Raw genomic sequence first — 20,742 nt, forward strand, 5'->3', positions numbered from 1 at the left:
CAGTGCAGCCTGTAATATTTGCTTATGCCAATGTTCTATGCAGATCCTGTTGGTTCTAGGGCCCTGGCCAGGGCTGTCTTGGTTGCAAGGACTTCCTGAGAAGAGTGGACAGAGCAGGGACCAGAGGTGCTACTTAGAGGAGAGAGGCAGGGTGGTCTGTCCCAGCCTGATTGCCCTTTGTGGCTTCCTTGGGCTTTCATGATGGACAGTTGGTGTAGGTGCCACCCAAAGGTAGCGCTGTCCCAGCAGTCTAAGCTGGTGAGATGATGGAGGTTCTAAGAAGTTTACTTCCAAAGTCCAAGCTTGGGCCTTGCTGCTCTGAGCTCTTAACAGTGGGCCTGGGCTTCAGTTTCCCTGGTGAAGGGAGTGCCCACCCACCTGCCCTCCAGTCTTATGAGTATATCTGAGTCTGTGAAGGAGGAGTTCCTCAAGCCATGCAAAAGACAAGGTGTGCCGTTTTGCATCCTAGTTAGGGAACATGTACTTCATTCAGCAGAGTCTGGGAGTGGACAGTATAAGAGCCCTATTGTCTGCTGTCTCCTGGACCACAGCCAGCTGTTTAAACATCTGTTGATGTGCGTAAGATGTTCAGAGCTGGATGCTCCCACCTGGAGGAAGAGCAGGCCCTGGGCCGGGGAAGGAAGTACGAGTATGTGCCTGGATGCAAAGGGTGTGAACAGAGGTGAGGGCGGGGCTTGCTGTGTTCAAACTGCCCACCCCTGGTAGGCACCTGTTAGGGCTACCCAGAGTTGTCCACGCAGAGACCAGGGCTCTGAACTCTGGGCCAGGGTTGAGGCTGTCTATCTAGATAGGCAGATGTCACCCCCAGCTCAAGGCTAAACCATTATTGGGTGCCCTGTGTGAGTTGCAATTGCATTGGGAAACTACACTGCAGGGCCTGGGGTAGACATGTGCCCCCTTGTGCTCATAGGAGCTCACAGGAACTGAAGTAACAAGACACAAATCCTGTATGGTTTTAAGCTAGGTTTTCTGCATAACCCTTATGGTTGTACACCTTCATGTTCTTATGGGACTAACAATGGGAGTGGGAGGTGTCTGACTCCTTTGTGCTGGGGACCCTTTTTCTCCTACTGGGTTGTCACATCCACCCATGATGTGAAAGTTTGTCAAGTCTTATTGTATCTTGTTAGGCCATGTTCAGTAGATATCCCTGGGAGGCCTGCTTTTGCTTATTTGCTTATTTTTATTTTCTGAAGGGAAACACAGGAGGAGTTGATCCTGGGGTGGGGGGCGGGGTGGTGGTGGTGGGTACTGGGAGGAGTTGGGGAGGGAAAACTGCAGTAGGGATATAATGTGTGAGAGAATAAAAACAATATACCCCAAACTTATGATACCCAAGATATGTATCTGCTTTGTGCACAGTGAGCATTAGACACCCAGAACCCCATTCTTAAGGAACCTGCCTCTTAGAAGGGAAGACAAAATAAACTGAAATTAGTAAGGAAGTATCTAAAACTGTTAGCTTCCCCACCGCAACACTGTTCTTGTCACTCGAATGCAATTTGTCTTTGTATTCTACACTGTCTTCCTAATGAAACTAACCCAACAGGGACGACTGTGACTCAGATAGAAAGGTCCTTTTGAGGGTGTTGTGGTGTGTGACTCTGTGGGGCCTAAGATGAGGGGTCAGTATGGCTGGTTAAGAGCATGGTGGGACTGAGCATAGCCTGGGGGTTCAGGCAAATGCAGACCAGTCACATCCTCTCAGAAATCTGCCTTGAAATCCCCCAAAGAGAGGCCTTGGAGCATGGGGACATGTGGTGGAGTGAGAGGGACTTGGGGGATGGGTCATGTCTCATAGTCTTCTTTCTGTCCATTGTAGGTCTGTTTTATCATTGGCCACCTAAAGCTACCCTCAGTTGGCGTGGCAGACATGTAGCTGGATTGGTGTTAACTTCTGTGTGCAAGTGTTTTAGCCCTTGCCTTGGTCTCCGTCTCTGCCCTGCCTGCTTTTCTGCACTGAGTACTTAAGCTTAGATATTCCTGTCTCTGTCTGTCACTGCCCATCTGTAAATACATGTTACTAAGATAGCCTAGAACCTGCAGCAAACACATGCTTCCCAGGCTCCCAGCTCCCACAGCAGAACGGCTCCCAGGCCCAGCTGCCCCTCACAACACAACACGGCTGCCAGTGTTTCACTTAGCACAGGGTACAGCACCCAAGACACTATTTTGAGTTACGATTCCAAGTAGTTAGGAATGAAAAAAAAAAAAAAGGCTTCTTGCTAATTTTGTATACCTTGAACATTCTGTTGCTGTGTGTAAATTCTGCCTCTTCATGGGTTGGGACAGACCCTGTCCATTGGGAACGAGTGTCTCATGAGAGCCCTTAAGACCAGTAGAGTATGAGGACTGGGAGAATCGGTGGTGTCCAAAGACAGTGGGAGACAGGGATACTGCAAAAGACAGTCTTCCAGGCCTAGAGATGAAGGCAATGGAAGCTATGGAGAATTCCAGGTGTGCAGGTGGCTTTTATTGATCTGGTGACTGGTATCTCAGCACACAAATCCTCCTGGCCCAAATGCCAGCCCCAGGGCTGGGCATCTTTAAAAGCTAGCAAAGGCTGGGCTGGAAGTATCTGTCTTTAACTGTGGGAGGAGTGCCCTCCCCACACACTGTTAGAGACTGAAATGTGTTTCCATGCTGCAGATAAACACGAGAGTAAACATCCTGACAGGGCCCGGAGCAGGTGGCTTTCCCCAAGGTGCCTCAGAAGCGGCAGCTCCTCCAGCATGGACTTGAAGGCTATTTAGTCCCATCTAGATGAAGACCAGCTTTCCTGTTTCTCTGGGCTCAGCAGCCTGGCAGGTGGCTGAGCAGGGACATAGAATGTGAGTATAGACTCAGACCCCTCCTGCTCCAGAGTGATGGCCACTGACAGACCCTAGCCTAGATAAGTCCTGGCCAGCCAAGCCCTGTGTGAGCCACCTGCTTCTCTACCCAAGCCCCCAAACTTCTTCCCTGAGTCCTTACAGCCAGCTCTGTCCCATTACACCTCACCAGGACTCATGCATACTTTGTGAGCAAGAAGGTTCCAACAGGCCCGGAGTGGCAGTAGGAAGGCTGGATATGCAGGCAGGTTATGGGAAGGGGAGACATAGGTGCAAGGACTCTCGAGAAAGCTACAGCAACTGCCTTGACCCTTATCGCCTGCTCTCCTGAGGCTCCATCTGCTCTGGCTGAGGAAGTGTAGGCCCTTTGGTCCCATCCCTTCACCCCAACCTTTCAGGACACTTAAGGGGGAAGTTCACATAGTCATCAGGGGCACCTTCCTCCCAAGTGTGGGGTAAGGGTTGATCTCCAAGGGTTTGGGACCTTAAGTGAGTTGTGCCTATCTCTGGGACATGCTGGACCATAGGGGGAAACCAATGGAAAGCTTGCCAAGGGGTCCTCTGGGGATCACGTCCCCATACACCTTGGGGCAGCTGCCTAGGCCCTGCAGCCACAGAGGATTTCATTACTGTTTTGGGAAGGCCCTGCTGGCCATCCCAGAGGTTGGGAGTTAGTCTGTGAAGTCTGGGGTGAGGGATACATAAGGCAATTCTAACCCTAAAACAGGTGAGCCTCAGCTGTCTCCCCCCCCCCCACCATTCCAGAGCTATGGTGGGCTGCCTTGTTCCATGCATGCCTGCAGGATGTATCCATTTTAATAGAAGGTTCCAGTTCTGATCATACAAACCATAAACAAGAATGAAGTCAGCTGCCTGAAGCAATCCCTGGAGACCTGAGGCATGACCAGGGCCCAGAGCTAATTGTGCTTCTCAGATCAGGAGTTTAGAGACAAGAGTTTTGAGTGTGAAATGGTCTGTGGAGACACATCATCTGCCAGTTTGATGTCCCCAAAGGCCATGGCTAGGGAAGCTCAAGTGTGAGAGCCAGAAAGAACATTTGACTTCCATCCACAGCTCAGGACTTCAGGGGGAGCCACTGTGGTCCCCCTCCCCCATGCAGGGGCTGCAGAGCTCAGACTCAGAATGGGGCTCTCCCGACCAGGTTTCTAAGCCCCTCTGTTTTTCTCTTCTTAAAGGGCATGGCACCTTTACTGGTTGGCCCCTTGCCTGGTTCTGGGGAGAGGCACCCCATAGGCCCTGGTGTAGTCCCAGAACCATGCAGAAACTGATCGGAACAGCATGTTGAATGGCTAGAGAACACAGCTGGCTTCCATGCAGGAGGACTCCCCGGTCCCCTCGGGAACTCTCCGGTTCCAGGTCGTTACTTCTCCCATGCACCCCAGCACCCCTTCAGAAACTGCTGCGTGAAGCCATGCAAGACGGAGGGATCCAGGATAGTGTCCAGTCCCTGTCCTGTCTGCTTGCCTCACACTTTAGCCAGACCCCAGTCACGAGTTGTGGTACAGCTATGTAAAGAGATGCAAATCATTCAGATTTGTAAAAAAAGGTTAAAAAAAATGCTTCATGCCACTTTGGTCTCACGACTGGCCCCACTGAGAGGATTTCCTTCCTGGGGGCAAGTCTTGGAGCCACTGTATAAAGTCATAATGCAGCCTGCTTGGGCCAGGCCAGCCTATGACAACGTCTCCTCTCTTGTGCGTTGTCCTGTTCGCCCCAGCATGGGGCTCAGAGCTGGGTCTCATCCCTGGTCTCAGGATTACAGGATGAGAGCTTGTTGCTGCAGCTGCTTTTCCGACTCTGGGAGCTGCTGGCCACATGGGCCAGGGGGTCGGAACGGATGAGGTACCTGCAGAAGACACCAAGGCTGGTCCTGGAATGGCAAGCCAGGTAGGCAGCCACACCAGGTCCGTGCCAGGTGATTCCTGCCCCCCTCCCCAATGCCTGATGCTGGGACGGCCAGCACTTGGTACTCACACAATATCGTTGGGCTCCAGTCTTGTGTCTGGCGGGGGGTTGATGAGTACATAGGAAAGGGTGTTCTGGTGATGATCGTTCATCTCATCTGAAAAGGACATAGCCTAAGTGTCACCACAGCCCCACCCAGTACAGCTCTGCGGGGCCCCAAGGAGCCAGGGGAGCTAGTTGTCCCTCCTTTCTGGCCCCAGATGGATTCTGACACCTGTCCACAGCTCCTGCCTGCACTTGGCAGGGCTCAGCCATAGGAAGAGCAGAGCACTGGCTCCCACTTGCCTGTGCAGGTTGCTCAGCTGCGAGCCAACCTTAGATGACTTCTCACCAGTGTGTGGGGCCAGGACAGAGTTACCGAGCACACCTGTACATGCCTGCTTCTTACAGATCTGTATGGGCAGGTGCATATGCTCAGATGCACACATCCCTGCACAACACCTGAGTACACCTGTGCATATCCATGCATGCCTTCACCTGAACATATAACTGTGCACACTTAAGCACACCTGCAAGGACCTGTGCATACCCTATATACATGCATCTGTACATATACATTTGTGTACCCATAAACACTACTGGTCACCTGCACATGACATACCCACATGCACACACACCCCCCATACACACTCCATCTACCTCACACCTACATATGTACATAAGCTGCAACCTCAGTTGAAGTGCTCTACAGGAGCCCCATTCCTGGGGACTGGGAAGGCCACCTCTACTCCCTATACTTCGGACTCATTGATCAGAGAACAGGGTCATTCCCTCCTGCTTGTGGCTCTGCTGCCACAAGCTCCTAGCCCCAGGGTGACCAGGGACTGACCCATGGGAATGTGGTCAGTCTGGAGAAGCAGCCTGTTATCTCATTGGTGCCTGTGCTTGGCCAGCAGGTCACCATGGCCTCATACAGTCCTGGCAATGGCCCTTAGCTTACTGACCTCAATATACCTGCTTCATATTTAGAAGTATTACTGGACTCAATGAACATACAAAATGAAGGTGAACTGAGACAGGGCATCTTCTACCTGACTCCTTCCATTTCTCTCTATCCTTTGGTCATGCTGGACATAGCCCTAAGAAAGAGACTGACCCTTCTGTGAAACTAAAGAATCTGCCAGGTAGCCAACTGAGCCAGGGAGGGGCATGCCTCAGCTCTCAGAACTGTAGCTCCAGGATGAAGGAATATGGCACAAAATGCTTCTGAGAAATGGGGGTGGGGCACCTCAAACAGTCTGTACCTGGGGTAGTTGAAATGGGAGTCAACACCTCCATCTACTTCTGCAGGGTAGGAAGGCCTGGTGGCCTGCCCTCCATATAGGAAGGCTGTTCTGTCGGATGAGCATCAGTTTTTGCTCCTCCCCCCCTCAAATCCTACAGTCAAGATACCCATGGTATGACTCATGCTGGGAGCCAAATGGGAGAGGTGTGATTCTGGGACCAAGGCCCTCATGCAGTGGCGTGGGTAATGCAGGGACAGCAGGGTTTGTGCAGAAGCAAGAGTATTCAGGTGTGAGCACAACATTCCAGACCACAGCACTGATTCATTTCTGTCGTGACCACCATAAAGTCATCCTAAAGGTGGGGCTAGAAGCCTGGCTGTGAGAAGCTGTTGTTGGATCTTCCCCTGTCAGGGCTAGGCCCTGGGTCGTGATTCTCCTCCAACCGGGGTCAGATCTTGGAATGTCTGAGACTAGCAAAGCCCAGGATGGGACTAGGCCTGGCTCAGTGTTGAGTTGAGGGGGTCATGCCAAATTCCAGCTGTAGTGCAAGGAGGGGCTGTGGTCAGTCTTGTGGCACTGACTCCCAACTGCTGGGATGGGGAAGGCAAGCTAACTGCCCTGAGATGGCCTCAGCAGCCCCCATGCTTGGGAAAGGTGGACAGCAGGTGTAGGGGTAGGTGGGGACAAGACCTGGCTTGAATGCACTTCTAGAATGGAAACTCCCAACAGATCATGCCTCTGCAACAGCTGTGTCCCCTCTCCTCCTTCCCCTTCCCCCAGCCCAGTATTCCCGAGATTCAGGCCCTGGCCCTCTACATCCATTTCCCATGTAGCTAGAGGGTAATAACTGGATTCTCAGCTTGCTCATCCCAGAGCCAGAGTAACTCCAGCGGCTATGCTCCTGGCCCCAACTCCTCCCTGGTATTGCCCTTTTCTGAGCACAGTGTGACATTCTGGCCAGACATCCTGATGCCAGCCCATGATGCCCGTAGGGTACTGTGAGTTCCTGTTGCTGAGTCCTCGCACATTTTCTCCAGTGAGCACATAGGTGACACTCACTGTACACCCAAGAGCATCTTGGGACCCTGTAGGAGCTGCCCAAGCCCTTGCCTGCCCACCTTTGCCTAGCAGCCACACAGGAAGCAGATGTAACTGGGTGCAGGATACACTTGGTTCATGGAAGTCACCAGCCCTAGATCAGAACCCCAAGTGCCCAGCAGAGGGCCCAGCTTCCATGAATGCTGTTATGGGTGGCAGGATGAGAAAAACCACAAGCCCAGAGATGCCAACAGTTCACTTCTGTGGCTGCCCACAGCCATCCTTGCAAATAAGGGCCCAGCTTAACTGAGCTCAGATACCCCTAAAGCTCCTTGACAACCCATTTTGAGGGGAGACACTGAAAGGCAGTGGCTTAGCCTCTGCTCTGGGCTTCAGGGAGGGATAGCTCCGTAGAGGAGGTGAAACACACAGATGAGAAGTAAGTAGATCTCTGTCTCAAGCAGAAAGACTTCTCTTGAAGCCCCCACGTCTACCTGGATTGAGTAATCCAAGTCTGTCTATGCTTTGGCACAGAATGCCAACGCTAAGTTCCATCCTCATGCCTGCCTACTGAGACACACAGGGAATTTGGGAATCTCTTGGGACTAGCCAGAGAGACCAGCTGTTGTTGGGATGGCCTGCTGCCTATTCAGTACAAAGCTAGGTGGCATGGCACATCCTAACAGAACTGGGTCAAGTATTTTGAGACCAGGGTGGGTTCCATCATCTGGGCTCCCTCGGCCCTCATCTAGGAGGCCCAAACCAAGGAGGGAGGCAGAAGGTCTGAGAACCCACTGTGGACACACAAAGCCCTCTCTTCTGGTCACTGCCTGGCCCAGCCAAGGTGGCAAAGGGTTGACACATCCCCTGTGTGGTGGTCGGTATTCACTAGAGCAGAATTACCTTGCAAATATCCCAGGTTTACCCGATTCATCACATCACTGGCTGTTAAATTTGCTACGTCCTCTATGGAACACATAGGAGAGGCACAGACAGAAACAGAGAGAGAGAGACAGGTCAGCAAGCATTGGCAGGGTGGGCACGCTGGCACAGAATGGGTGGGGGACAGTGGCCAGCTGCACGCAGACACCGTCCACGCTGGGAGAATGGTGGCCAGCACTAGTGGCGTCAGAAGCAAGTCAGTTGCCAAAGAGGATCTGGGCTTTATCTGGCAAGCTTTGGTGGGGGCTGGGTTGCTGAGGCTAAAGGGCACACAGGGCAGGTCGTCATAGGGCTCCACTTTGCATCTGCTTGTACTTGCAAAGGCTCATGAATGCCGGAATCCCTTTAGCCTTGGTGATTAGTTTCCTAGAACAGCAGGTTACCCAGGCAGGAGTACTGAGGAGGCCACTAGATCTAGGGCATTATCGGGACATTCTCTACACTGTACGCATGGCTGGGGATGGCTCTGGTGGCCTCAAAACTTTGGTCTCAGTCTTCCCCAGCCAGGCCTTTCTCCAAGTCTACCACTGTCTTGTGAACATCCCCAGAATGCCCAATATGTACTGCCTATGCCCTATGATGCCCAGTCCCAGTGACGCCCGGGCAGCTCCTTCTACTTAGAGGAGTCTCTAGGGTGACCATGGATGTAGGTTGGGCCTTGGCAACGGTGAGTACTGAGATGCTGAAAGAGTGAGGCAAGGCATAGGTCAGAATAGAGATCCCGGGCCCCTCTGACCTCATCAAGAGGTAACCTCTCTAGAGGAAGTCCTGATCAAAGTCACACTGGTGTTACCCCCAAAATGGCACAGACAGAAAGGAGTTACAAAAATCTGTTTGCACAGATGTTCTCCTAAGGCTGACTCTGGAGCAACAGAGCTATGGTGACTGCCTTGGGAGGGACGTGGGATGGACTGAGAAATGTGCAGGCTGTTCTTGTCTCTGATGACCAGGGCAGGGATGTGCTGTGGCCCTGCCAACTCCTTGCCTCTCATGTCTCTCATGGGATGGGAAGACTGAACTTGTATCCCATTTGAAGGTGATGAGCTTTGGGGGAGCTGGCTTGGCTCACTACTCTTTCCCTTACATTATGGGGGGGGGGGTACTGAGGCTCCAGAGTGGTAGAAATGAATCAGTTTGTGGGTCACTCTGAGCCTTCTCCATATGGCGTGGTTGCAGACAGCCCTCTTCCCTTTGCTGAGCAAGCCCAGGGAGGCCATGGTAGACCTGGGCCATCCCAGCTGTAGGGGTCAGGCAGATATGAGATGCCCATCAGCTGATCTGCTATGGTCCTACCGGCCCTGCCTTGTTACCGGCCCTGACTTGTTGCCAGCCCTTACCATAGCCAGTGGTGGGCAGTCCCAGGTGCTTCATTCGGTTCTTGACCAGCTCGGAGAGCTCCTGGCGCTCTGAGCGCCGGTACAGGCTGAGCCGCTGCTGGGTGATCCAGTCTGTGGCCACAGGTGCCTTCCCTGCTTGCTTGGTGCTCTTGCGACTCAGCTTGCGGGCCCACTGCAGGCTCTTGCGACGTAGTAGTGGATGCTCCACTGGGTCAGCACTGCCCCCGTGACGGCCATGGGTGCTGCCACTGCCAGATGCAGCTCGTGTGCCCCAGGGTCCCTTGGCCTCCCGAGTATCCTCGCAGTCCTCCATGTTCACCGAGATCTGAGACTGGGCAGGCAGGAGGGCTATGGCTGGGCCCCCCTGTGGCATGAGGTGTGCCAGGAGAGGAGATGGGCCCTGGACCCACAGTGTGAACTCCAGCCTTCTCCAGGTCAGAAGAACTGTGGGGCTCTATTTTCCTATCTGTACCCCAGTCTGCCTGGCCTCCTGGTCCAGGACGGAGCCAGCCTGTCCCCATTTCCCTGGGGCTGAAGGTGGGAAATGGAGACAGGCTGGCTCCATTCTGAACCAGGACTTAGCCTCTCTGGGCCATCACGTCTAGGGCCGGCCTGGTCCCTCTAGCCCAGCATATCTTGACCTTATCCTAGGGGCCCTTGTCTATACCACAGTTTACCCATACACAGATGGGGCAGGTGTCACTGCCAAACACATCCCTGGAAGTCAGCAAATGGAGAGCAAACAGGCTGTGCCTGCCTAAGTGGGTGTGAGAGGCACTGGGGAGGATAATGAGGGCGTGGGGGGCCAGGTCAGACCATATAGGCACCTGCCACCTGTTAATAAACATGGAGCTGGGCTGAGGCAAGGGGTACAGACGATGGGCTGAAATCTTGGATCTGCTTCTGCCTTAGTTCCACACTGTGTGGGAGGATAGTAACTGCTAAATGCCCCCAACCCTGAACTGCCCAGTGACCAACACATTTTCATTTCCTGCCTGCTGCCCAGGGGCCTGCTCAAGGTATGGAAGAGCCCCATGAAGCAAGAGCTCTACAGGGGCCCGGGGTACTCACCTGGGCTCTGACATCATGGGGCTGTAAAGGAAGCCAAGAGCTGTTGGGACCTGTGGGTGTGTCTGCCTCTTCCCCAGTGCACCTTGGCCTCTCCAAGTCCATATAGAACATGCAGGGGGCAGGAGGGTGGGAGGCGTGCTGCCCACATCAGGTAGACCTCCCTTAACATCCTGCCCAGTCCCCCTGGAGCTCTGGGGTGCTTGCCAAGGTCACCATTCTTCCCAGAGTGGCAGCTGTCCTTACCGGAGGTACATGCTTTAGCCGCTGAACCCACCTGGAAGGAGCCCATGGCAAACGCCCAGCTCCTCAGCACTGGGCTGTAAGGAAGCTCTACAGTACTAGGAATGTACCTCCGAGGAGAAGACATGGCACTCGGTCCTGTAGATGCCGATGGGGATCTCGGCGCTGGAGGAGCAGAGTTTCTGGAAGAGGCGGCCATAAGTACGGATCCACAGGTCGTCCTCAGTTACCTTCATCTGCAATGAGTGGGAATCTCTGAGCTGAGAGGAGTTACAACAGCACCCAGAGCCCCAGAGCTACAGTGAGCCACAGAGGGTGGCTATGCCGTATGGCACCACACACCTGCCCCACACCCCCACCCCCCTCACTTACAGCACAGAGGTAGCCGGAGCCTGGTGTAGTATCAAGGCCCAACAGCAGCCTGGTGATGGTGATCATGTAGTCCTTCACGAAGGACTGTGGGGCAGCAGGGCCATGTGAGGCAGATACTCCAGCCTCCACACTCAGAACCTGCCTGCCATCCCAGCACATGAGGTCCAAAAAGGACCAGGATCCCAACCCCCAGAGTGGTACTAGGGTATCCCTGAGGGCAATGAGACCTGCTGCTCCAGCAGGAGGAAGTCAGGGGGACCTGGGGAGGCCTGTTCACAGCAGCAGGACCAGATGTCAGCCATAGATTGGCTGTGGACTCTGGTCTAGGGATTATGGGACCCTGCCCACCTTTCTCCACATTCCAGCTGACCTGGTAGAGCAGTGTATCCAACATGCTGATACTAAATACTCGACCAGCAGCAAATGGCAGGCGGAACATGAAGGCCAGGTTGGAGCCATTCTCCCGTTCTTGCTGCAAGGAAGGGGTCCTCAGATGGCACAAAGGATTGTGGGTGGCCATCAGAGTGTTCATAGGATGTGAGCATGTGTATGTACGTGTCTGTGTGGTATGTCTATGATGCATTTTGTATGCAAAAGTGGTGTATGATCATGTGTGCATGGTATCTATACATATGCATGTGTTATATGTGCATGGTATGTATACATATGCATGTGTTGTATGTGCATAGTATGTATACATGGATGTGCATTTGTGCATACACTAACAAACTTCTGGCCAGCAGGCGTGAATATCCAGCTGCATTCCCTTATACTCTCAGGGACAGAGCCTAGGGAGAGTTTGGGGCTCTGAGAAGAGAGTGGAACCCAGGGCCTCACACACACTGTCCCAGACAGCTCCTCGGTCTTCCTCAGTCAGCCATGCTGGTCCCTGGTAGCTCTCCACAAGCACACTGGCCCAGGCTGAACTTGGGACTCACACAGAACAGCAAGCATTGGCAGCCATGACTTCCTCATCCTAATACATGGCTTCCCAGTACCTGGCCATCCCTTGTGTACATAGCAGGAAGGGCCAAGCCACCATGCACAGAGCAACACAGACAGTGACCTCTCTCCGTACTCCTGAAGTTCCCCATGTTCCCCATGAGTTCCTGGGTCCTTAGTGTGTCTATAATACCTCGCTGAGTCCCTATGCCCTTGGGTTCCACATCTGACCCAGTGGATGCCTTCCATGGGTCCTGATACCTCCCATAGAACTCCAGTGTCAGAAGTGCAGCAGCCCTGCCACTGCTGCCCCACCTGCTGTGTGATCCACGCAGGTCTCTCCACTCTCTGATCCCTAATGTAGAGCACAGAGGCAGAGTCTGGTACCCGGTGGGCTATAGGTATCTGTTAGCAGTTTCTGGCGAATTACCACTGACCTGCAGGTGCTCAGGGAGGTAGCACCACAGAGAGCACTAGCAACTGAGCCTGTCTCCTCAGCTACTGCAGGAGAGTAGCCAGTAGCCAATGCTCCCACAGCCCTGTCTCTTCCTCTTTGTCCTGTTCTCTCTGGGCTCTTCAGTGAAGGACGGCCTGCCAGGAGGAGCCTGCTTACCTTTTCAAGTTTGGAAAGAGCCAGAGAGTAGCTGTCCTTGGCACGGAACTGCATGAACCGCATGTTGGAAGGGTGTGTGAGCTCCGTGGTGATGCTGAGACTGGGGAAAAGCCTGAGGGAGGATGATCGTGGGAGCTGTCACCCACTCAGGGCTGAGGGCCTCAGTGGGTCCCCGGGCTGTGGAGTCTGTGGTGGCTCTTATGGCTCTGGGGTCTATGGTGGATCCTGTGGTCATAACTGGGTGGCCTCTTGTGAGTCCCATTGTTACAGCTATGGGGTTGGTCTCTGGTAGATCTTGGGGTCAAGCCTGTGGAGTCTGTGGTGGGTCCCATAGTCATAGAAGTGTAGCCTCTTGTGGGTCCTGTGGTGAGAGGTCTTTGAACTCTAATGGGCCCCATGGTCCTAGCTGTAGGGTCTCTTGTAGGGAACACAGTCAGGGATGTGGACTCTGGTGGGTTCTATGGTCCTCACCATGAGGCCTAGCTCCCATGGGTCAGGTGCTCACCGGAACATGGTTTGCACATTGACGATGGTCTTGGCATCTGCCATGTAGTCCTCTTCGGCACTCATAGTGCTCTCCTTGTCCACCACCACCAGGTTGTCAGCATAGATGATGCCACACTGCAGTAAGCTGTCTAGGCTGCACAGGGCAAGCAATATGACCATAGGATCAGCCCCAATCCCCCCAGCACCTCTTCCCCTGGATTGGGATCAACTGCTCATTTGAGGCAGTCTGGGGGAGGGGGGCAGAGAGCAACGGCAGGCACCCTGGCCATGCAGGCACCCTGGCCATGCAGACACCCTGGCCATGCAGGCACCCTGGCCATGCAGGCACCCTGGCCATGCAGGCACCCTGGCCATGCAGGCACCCTGGCCATGCAGGCACCCTGGCCATGCAGGCACCCTGGCCATGCAGGCACCCTGGCCATGCAGGCACCCTGGCCATGCAGGCACCCTGGCCATGCAGACACCCTGGCCATGCAGGCACCCTGGCCATGCAGGCACCCTGGCCATGCTGTTCTCAGCTTACTTGTCCACGGATCCCTCCATGTAGTAGACCATAGGGAAGCAACAGATGGCCTCCAGGAAGTGGTGGTCAGGCCTGTAGGGACAGAAGGGCCTGGAGGTGCCATCTGCTCTATGGTTTATCCTCCCCACACTGTTGGGGCCCCCAAAACATGGGACTGAAGGGGGTTAAGGTCAAAGGATATGCCACTATTCAGCTCAGGAAACCTAGGCCTTGGGCTTATTGAGGCTAGATAGCCAAGATTGGACCTTGGGGTCTGGCTGCCAGGCTTCTGGGGTCTTGGATGAAAGGGGCTGTGATCCAGGGGATCCTTGTGGTCCTGCCACCTGGGACTCTCAGTTGTGAAGCCACAAGGTAAAGAGGTTATAGGAGAAACTAGAGGAGGAGGCTACCATGGTCAGCAAAGGAAGGAAGGCATGGCCGCAGAAGACAACAGGACACACACACACACACACACACTCACACACACACACACTCACACACACACTCACACACACACACACACACTCATACACACTCACACACACACACACACACATACACACACACAGAGGCAAGGCATCATGAGGACTGTACTCCGCCTCACTTGTTGTCAAGCAGCAACACGATAGGGTTGAGCTCCCGGCGGGACCGGTAGTAGGCGCGCAGAGGCACAATGAAGTTGTAGAGCCCGTTGCCTGCTGTCTCAGCAGAGACAATAATCAGCTTGTTCTTGAACCCATAGGCCTTGGCATCCTCGTAGCTGTTGTGTTTGCAGCCCTAGGGATGTAGGGGAACCCAGGCTGGGCACCACCCTGGCTATTGGAGAAGCCAGTGGGCCAACAACAGCAAGGACACATGCAGCACATGGGAGCCCTGGGGAGACATGGGGCCACCAGCCACCAGGGCTCAACCTGCTGGCAGCCACTAAAGTCAGTAACCCACAAAACTTGATGGAAGCAAGCCAATGCAGCATTTAGCTACAGAAATCTAGAGGTCCAAGTCATGTGTGCACAGGTGTGTATGCATGTATTAATGCACATGCATTTCCTAGCCAGATTCAAGGCCACAGGCAGCAGATGATTCCTAAAGCCCCTTTTCTCGAATGGAGTCAGACCTCAGTTGGAGGTGCCTGATCTCAGTCTACAGCTCAGCATTGTACAGGGAGGAGGTGAGACAGGCTGGCAGGCATCAAAGGGTTCAGATCCCCAAGCAACATGAAACAGAGTATAGGCCCAAAGCAAGTAAGAGGCCATGTGCCTCCACTATGTGAATGCAACAGACACTTTCCTCTTGGTTACACACTAAGAACTACTGGAGGGGCCTAGAACTAAGACAGTGATTTAGAGTCGAGCAGCTCAGAAGCTATCCTGCCCTTATGTCTGTAGTCACTGAACCATAAACAAACAGTCACTTTCACAGGGGGCAGCATGGCTAGAGATGTGGCCAGCTGAGCCCCACCCTGTTCCAGTGTGCTCAGCCCAGATGCATGAGCTGGATTCTATCATGGATTGAGTCCTGTCCCATAGACTCCAAGGTCTTCCAAGGTCAACAAGGGATCCTGAGGAAGGCAGAAGTGGGGAGTGACAGGCATGTGCTTTCTTACAGAACGACAAGGACCCTGGAGCCTTGGGAGACTCTTTCTCTGCTTGACTCTAGCAGTGGGGGTTATATGAAGAGAAGATGGCCCTCACCATCTGGAAGCACACAGGTGTTTGGATGAGGGACACAATGGTCCTAATCTGCTTTCAGCCTGTTTAGAAAAGGCTGCTGTGAGGTCAGAGCAGGGAGGCAGAGAGCAGGCAGGCAGGGTAAGGCAGAGAGGGGTCTACTCCTGCTCCATTTTGTAGCACAACCATAATACAATGCCACCAAAGTGGGATGTCAGATGGCCATAGCTGAATGGCCTTACCTTGTCCAACCGCAGGCAGCAGAAGGGGGCTTTCACAGGCAGAAGGTGGCATAAAGTCGGGGAGCTGCCAATGTAGGGTGAGTTGGGGGGATAGCCCTTCACGTACCTGGATGAAGACAGAGACCACAGCATGGCAGCCTGGCCGCTTCAAAGCTGCCCTTTACCTGGAGTATCACAGAGTCAACTGGTACTAGCAGAGATGGCTTACTGTCCCCCAACTCCTGATTCGCATATCTGCCTGGGAGAGCCACATGAGATAACACCTTGGAATCCTGTCCCTGCTTCCTAGGCCAGGACTGGGACAGGTACATTGGCCCTCACCCAGGCCCCAGAATGGCTCAGGCAGACATAGGGTGCAGAGGGGCTACTTGTTGCTGCTCCCTCTGTAGGACCCAAGCTGGGCTCCCAGTGTCGCTGCCCACCAGGAAGTCTCCTAATAGTCAGCCCTCTGCTATTCGGATGGGGACAGGAAGGGAGCCTTGCATCCCTTGAGAAAAATTCCACACAAAATATACTCAGTGCAAACACTTACACATATACATATGGCAGAAAAGGCAGGAACAGACATGTGTGCACACATGCACGCATGAACACACAACATGCTTGCACATATGTATGAGCACACAAACACAGGCATACACAAGCACACAAGCAATACCCACCTCTACACATCTACACATCTACACACCTATATAATCTCTCTCCCTCCCTCCCCTTTCTCTCTCTCTCTCTCTCTCTCTCTCTCTCTCTCTCTCTCTCTCTCTCTCAAGCCTGGAAACTGAGGAGAACACCAGAGCTGTAATCATTAGTCCCCTTAGTGATGCCCATGGCACCCCAGGTAACAGACAGCTACTCAGGCCTGTGCTTCCAGTGGGCTAGCCTCACAGAAGGCTGTGCTTCCAGTGGGCTAGCCTCTCAGAAGGCTGCTTCTCCTCCTCCCCACCCTACAGTACCCACTACTACACACCATGCCATGCTTTAACATTGAGCCCTGGTCACAACCTTCTAGCTCTGTTTCCTCATGCCCTAAGGGACACAGCCACAGGGACCCACATATTTCTGCCTGCAGGATCTGGGACCCCTACAAATGACCCCTCAACCTTAGAGAAGATTGCAACAGGAGGATGCCCTGACTGAGGTCAAGGTAGCTACACTGTTGAGGACTTACTGAAATCCCTCTTGGTCTCAAACAGGGACATTTGGCCTCATACCCCCAACCCCCAGCCAGGATGGCTAACTTGGGGTAAGCTTGTAGTCTCTGGTTCTGGACAAAGTCTTGCCAAGTCATCTGCTGGTGACCTCTACAGATCCTGGCCCATGAATATCCACCTGAAATGAGGTGGGCCACACACACAGTCCCAAGAGGAGCTGACCAGCTGGAAAGAGCTCAGGAATGTCTGCCGCTCAGTGCCTGGCTCTACACCATCTTGACTTGTGGAGTAACTGAGGGCAGATAGGTCAGTAGCTGAGCAGGTATGGGGTTGCATGCCACTGTGTGGAGTCTGTGAACCCCGTTATCTATGACTCCAGCATAGCACACCCCTGTCAGAATGCTCTCAAGTGCCTTCCAGGACTGGGCTTGGGGTGAGGACCCTGCTCTGTTTTCCCGTGTGCCCGGGCCCCACCCCAGAGACACCACTTGCGAAGCAGAGATTGCCATAGATGGAGCATGCCCACACTGGGGACCTCTCCCCCCCCACTGAGGAAGCTCCACTCAGCACTCACTCAACCACAGAGAGCCCCTCGTCGTCCGAGGGCGTCACCTCGTCCTCTGACTGGTCACTCAGCAGGTCGCAGGGCAACAGGGCTGAGCTGTCTGCCAGCTCCAGAACGGGTGCGATGCTGGGGCGTCGACTACCAGAGCCATTCTCGGTGGGCAGAGTCAGCTTGTTGCCATCCCCGCCACTGCCACCCTGGGAGGGCCGGCAATCTGTGTTCTGCAGGTCCATGGCCACTGTCCCTGGACAGAGGGGTTGAACCTGACCAGTAGCCCTTCCCACCCCACTCTCTAGGCCCTAGGAATTTCAGCACATTCCTGAGCCTCTGTTTCCTCTTCAGGACAAGGAGGCCCCTGAGTGGTGGTGATGTTGAGTAGGCCCCGAACTCGTTGCTGTGACTGATGCTGACCTGAGGTGGGGGGCCCTTTGGGCTCATAGGAAACTGGTTGCTCTGCTCTAAGGAGGGAGCTAGGGAGGGTGGCCACACAGTAACCCTGGAGCAGCAAGGCCACTTTGACCTCCTGGCCTCTGTTGTTCCCATTTCAGCCCAGGGCTGCCAGGTTGGGGTTGGTGGTTGGCTCAAGGATGTAACTCATAGCCTCTGTGGGCCAGACCCAAGGGGTGGGGTGGGTGGGCTTCCTAAGTTACTCTTGTCTCCCTAGAAGGCATGGGGGTGAGCGATGGTTAGAGGCTGGGTTGGGCAGCATCAACCCCAACCCCAAGCTCTTCCTCAAGCCTGACCACCAGAGAAAGCTGTCACTGCAAGGGCAGCAACTTCAGTCTGACGGCTGCTGTCACATGCCATTGAGAATGTGTACCAGAGGGCTGGAGAGGTGGCTCAGGGGTTAAGAGCACAGACTGCTCTTCCAGAGGTCCTGAGTTCAATTCCCAGCAACCACATGGTGGCTCAGAACCATCTGTAATGCTCTCTTCTGGTATGTCTGCAGACAGCTACAGTGTACTCATATACATTAAATAAATAAATAAATCTTTAAAAAAATGTGTACCAGAGTCAAAGCACTTGGTCTCTAGAGACCACTTATGCTGGGCATACAGTAAGTGCTTATTAGTGTCAACTTGCCTTATGGGTCTTAGCACAAATGAGAGAAGGCCATAGACCTGGTTAGCCTGTGTGTCTGGGGCCTGAGAGGCTAAATGACTCTTTCCTGTTCCCCATCACCTCTTGGAAGACTGGCAGAGGATGGCACACGCCACAGGTGCCTTCTGAGTATTGGCCCAACCCTGCTCAGGAAGTCTCTTGAACCAGTGCGGGAAGACAGCAGTTCCAGGGAAGAGCCATGAAGATAAACCATTGCTAACTCAATAAACCCCAGGGCCTTCATCTAGTTCAGGGATGCCTGGCTGAGACCCCAGGGCTCTCTGGTTAGTCCTTCATCTACCACAGTACCCCCACAGGCTCTCAGTTACCCAGGTAACTGATGCTCACCCAAACTCTGATAGGTGGGGTACCACAATTGGACAGATGCAAAACCCTGGGCCAGGAGAAGCTCACACTGTCCGGAAAGAGCTGGGTTTCAGGAGTCTCCTGCCCCGTGGCAGGTGGGGTGTGGAGCGCACCCTTGGAAGCCACCCATCTTCCACCTGCATGCTTCACCAGCTCACCCATAGAGGCGATGATGCTATGCACTGGGAGCCGGGAGGGCCCTTCATATAGTCCCTGCCCTGTAAGGCCTCGCCTCTTCTGCTTCTCCTCCTGTTTGAAGATGAAAGCTGAGTTCTCCTCCTTGGTAATATTGATATAGAAGCAGGTGTCGGAGGCAGCCAGGATGTGCCGTGGTCCTGGGTTCAGCAGGATACTCTTGTTCTCCTCACGCTTCAGCCCGATGAGGCACACCCCATACCTGAGCAGACATGGCCTGGAGCTTCAGCGCCACTCCTGGCAGCCTGTGGCTCACATTGTCCTGAGCTACTCAGTCTCCTCTCAGGGACCACGCCTGGACTTCTTGGACAAGCCCTCCGCTCGGGCGTTAGGGACTTGGGGATCCCAGGTCAGCCTTAGGAGCTTCAGAGAGGAGAGGCTTTGCGGCAGGTTCTTACATGAACCTTGTCCTGGGATGTCCTGACCACCTCACAAGGTGCGCAGAGCCGGGTTACCCTGCCCTTAGCTGAGACTCTGTGATCTCCTGCCCAGGGCCCCCTCTCATAATGACCTGGCCCTGGGTGGAGGACGAGTCGCCCAGTGGTGGTGGGAACAGCGGGCTCCAACCCTCTAGGCCACCCCGAGTCCCACGTACTTCTTGTGCGCGTGGAAGGCTGCATAGGTGAAGCTCTTGCCCTCATACTCCCGGAAGAATTTACTGTCACCCATGCGAATGTGGTACACCTCGTTGCCCGAGCACCGCCCGTACGTGCGCTGCCACTGCTCGGGAGATTCCTGTCCTTCCCTGCCAGAGGACCAAGGTAAGGGGCTGCCCCCCTCAGCCAGGCCTGCCCCTCTTACCCAATTGGTTAAATGCACCCTGCATCTCCCTAGACCCCTTTCTGTGCCAGACCTCTGCCCACGACATGCCCTCCACCTCCAGGGAGCCCGCCCTGCCTTGTGGGGTTGATCGGGATGACCAGGGCGTGGTAGTCGGTCTGGCACAGGGCACTCACTGGCCACGGGATGTGTGCACCAGCAGGGTGATGAGAGTGGAGGTGGCCGGGCAGATGCAGTTCAGGGCCAGCATGGCGTACTTGCACTCTTCTTCGCATACCACGTGGTCTGTGGGAACTGCAGGGTCAGATCCCTGCTGCCTGTGGTCCCCTCCCCACAGCACCCATGTCTTTCTGAACATGTCGAACCATTCCTGCTCAGCATTAGCTCAGCACCTCAGTGAGACCCAGAGGAGTACCGGAATGTCTGGGATCACCCCAGCTCTACCCAGACGGGCTGTCCCCGGGTGCCCATCATGGCCCCTGTCTGTTGAGGCTCTGCTCAGTGTCCCCACTTCCCTCACCACCTCTGGCCCCAGTGGACGACAGATCATTTGCCAAGGCTGCTCCTTACTTTCTGATGCAGAGAGCTAGAGGGAAGGTTGTCCCAAAGGAGAGCCTTCCTTGAGCCTAGGAGAGGGTGACTCTGCTCCTACCCTTACAGCCTGCATACCCATGATGCCACAGGGCCCCAACACACCAGCAAATTTGACGTGAAACTTGTTTTCGGGCTTGAGAATCTGGACATAGAGGGGACAGTTGGGGGCAAAGTCCTTCACAGCCCAGGCTCGAAGGATGGTCTGGTGATCCTGGGGGGAGGTGTGGTTGGTGTTAGAGGGCCTACGGCTAAGAGTAGGCAGGCAGCACAGGTTGGGGGAGTCTGCCTGAACTCACCGCAGCTGTGCGGTCCACCTCATTCCTGCTGCTGAGGATAAAGCAGGCCTCTCCGTTGTCCATCCTGCAGAGCAGCAGCTGCTGAGTGTGACTAAGGACCCAGAGGCCTCCCCGGGAGGTCAGGAGAGGCTGGGCACGCAAAGGGTGAGGAAGGATG

General features: G+C 54.3%; 1 protein-coding gene across 8 annotated transcripts in view; it reads right to left on the minus strand.

Moving 5' to 3' along the window:
• Window positions 1-1,849: 1,849 nt before the first annotated feature.
• Kcnt1 (potassium sodium-activated channel subfamily T member 1) overlaps window positions 1,850-20,742 on the minus strand; it is a 55,450-nt gene continuing 36,557 nt past the window's right edge. For 4 of the 8 annotated variants that reach the window (XM_029474314.2, XM_021184594.3, XM_021184589.2 and 1 more), the window contains 19 exons: window positions 20,586-20,649; window positions 20,392-20,500; window positions 19,872-19,980; window positions 19,511-19,660; window positions 18,879-19,117; window positions 17,263-17,497; window positions 15,538-15,643; window positions 14,233-14,405; window positions 13,650-13,721; window positions 13,125-13,259; window positions 12,620-12,731; window positions 11,435-11,536; window positions 11,065-11,148; window positions 10,803-10,928; window positions 10,453-10,473; window positions 9,382-9,712; window positions 8,006-8,068; window positions 4,848-4,935; window positions 1,850-4,719 (listed from right to left, as the gene is read on the minus strand). In XM_029474314.2, the coding sequence (XP_029330174.1) occupies window positions 4,599-4,719; window positions 4,848-4,935; window positions 8,006-8,068; window positions 9,382-9,712; window positions 10,453-10,473; window positions 10,803-10,928; window positions 11,065-11,148; window positions 11,435-11,536; window positions 12,620-12,731; window positions 13,125-13,259; window positions 13,650-13,721; window positions 14,233-14,405; window positions 15,538-15,643; window positions 17,263-17,497; window positions 18,879-19,117; window positions 19,511-19,660; window positions 19,872-19,980; window positions 20,392-20,500; window positions 20,586-20,649 (2,440 nt within the window). In that variant the 3' untranslated portion in view covers window positions 1,850-4,598. The remainder of the gene's footprint in view (window positions 4,720-4,847; window positions 4,936-8,005; window positions 8,069-9,381; window positions 9,713-10,452; window positions 10,474-10,802; window positions 10,929-11,064; window positions 11,149-11,434; window positions 11,537-12,619; window positions 12,732-13,124; window positions 13,260-13,649; window positions 13,722-14,232; window positions 14,406-15,537; window positions 15,644-17,262; window positions 17,498-18,878; window positions 19,118-19,510; window positions 19,661-19,871; window positions 19,981-20,391; window positions 20,501-20,585; window positions 20,650-20,742) is intronic. The other 4 variants (XM_029474315.2, XM_029474311.2, XM_021184601.3 and 1 more) reach the window with 2 other exon arrangements.

This window comes from Mus caroli, unplaced genomic scaffold (assembly GCF_978045245.1).
Source record: "Mus caroli unplaced genomic scaffold, Mus_caroli_1 scaffold_2, whole genome shotgun sequence".
In the NCBI taxonomy this organism is placed as follows: domain Eukaryota; kingdom Metazoa; phylum Chordata; class Mammalia; order Rodentia; family Muridae; genus Mus; species Mus caroli.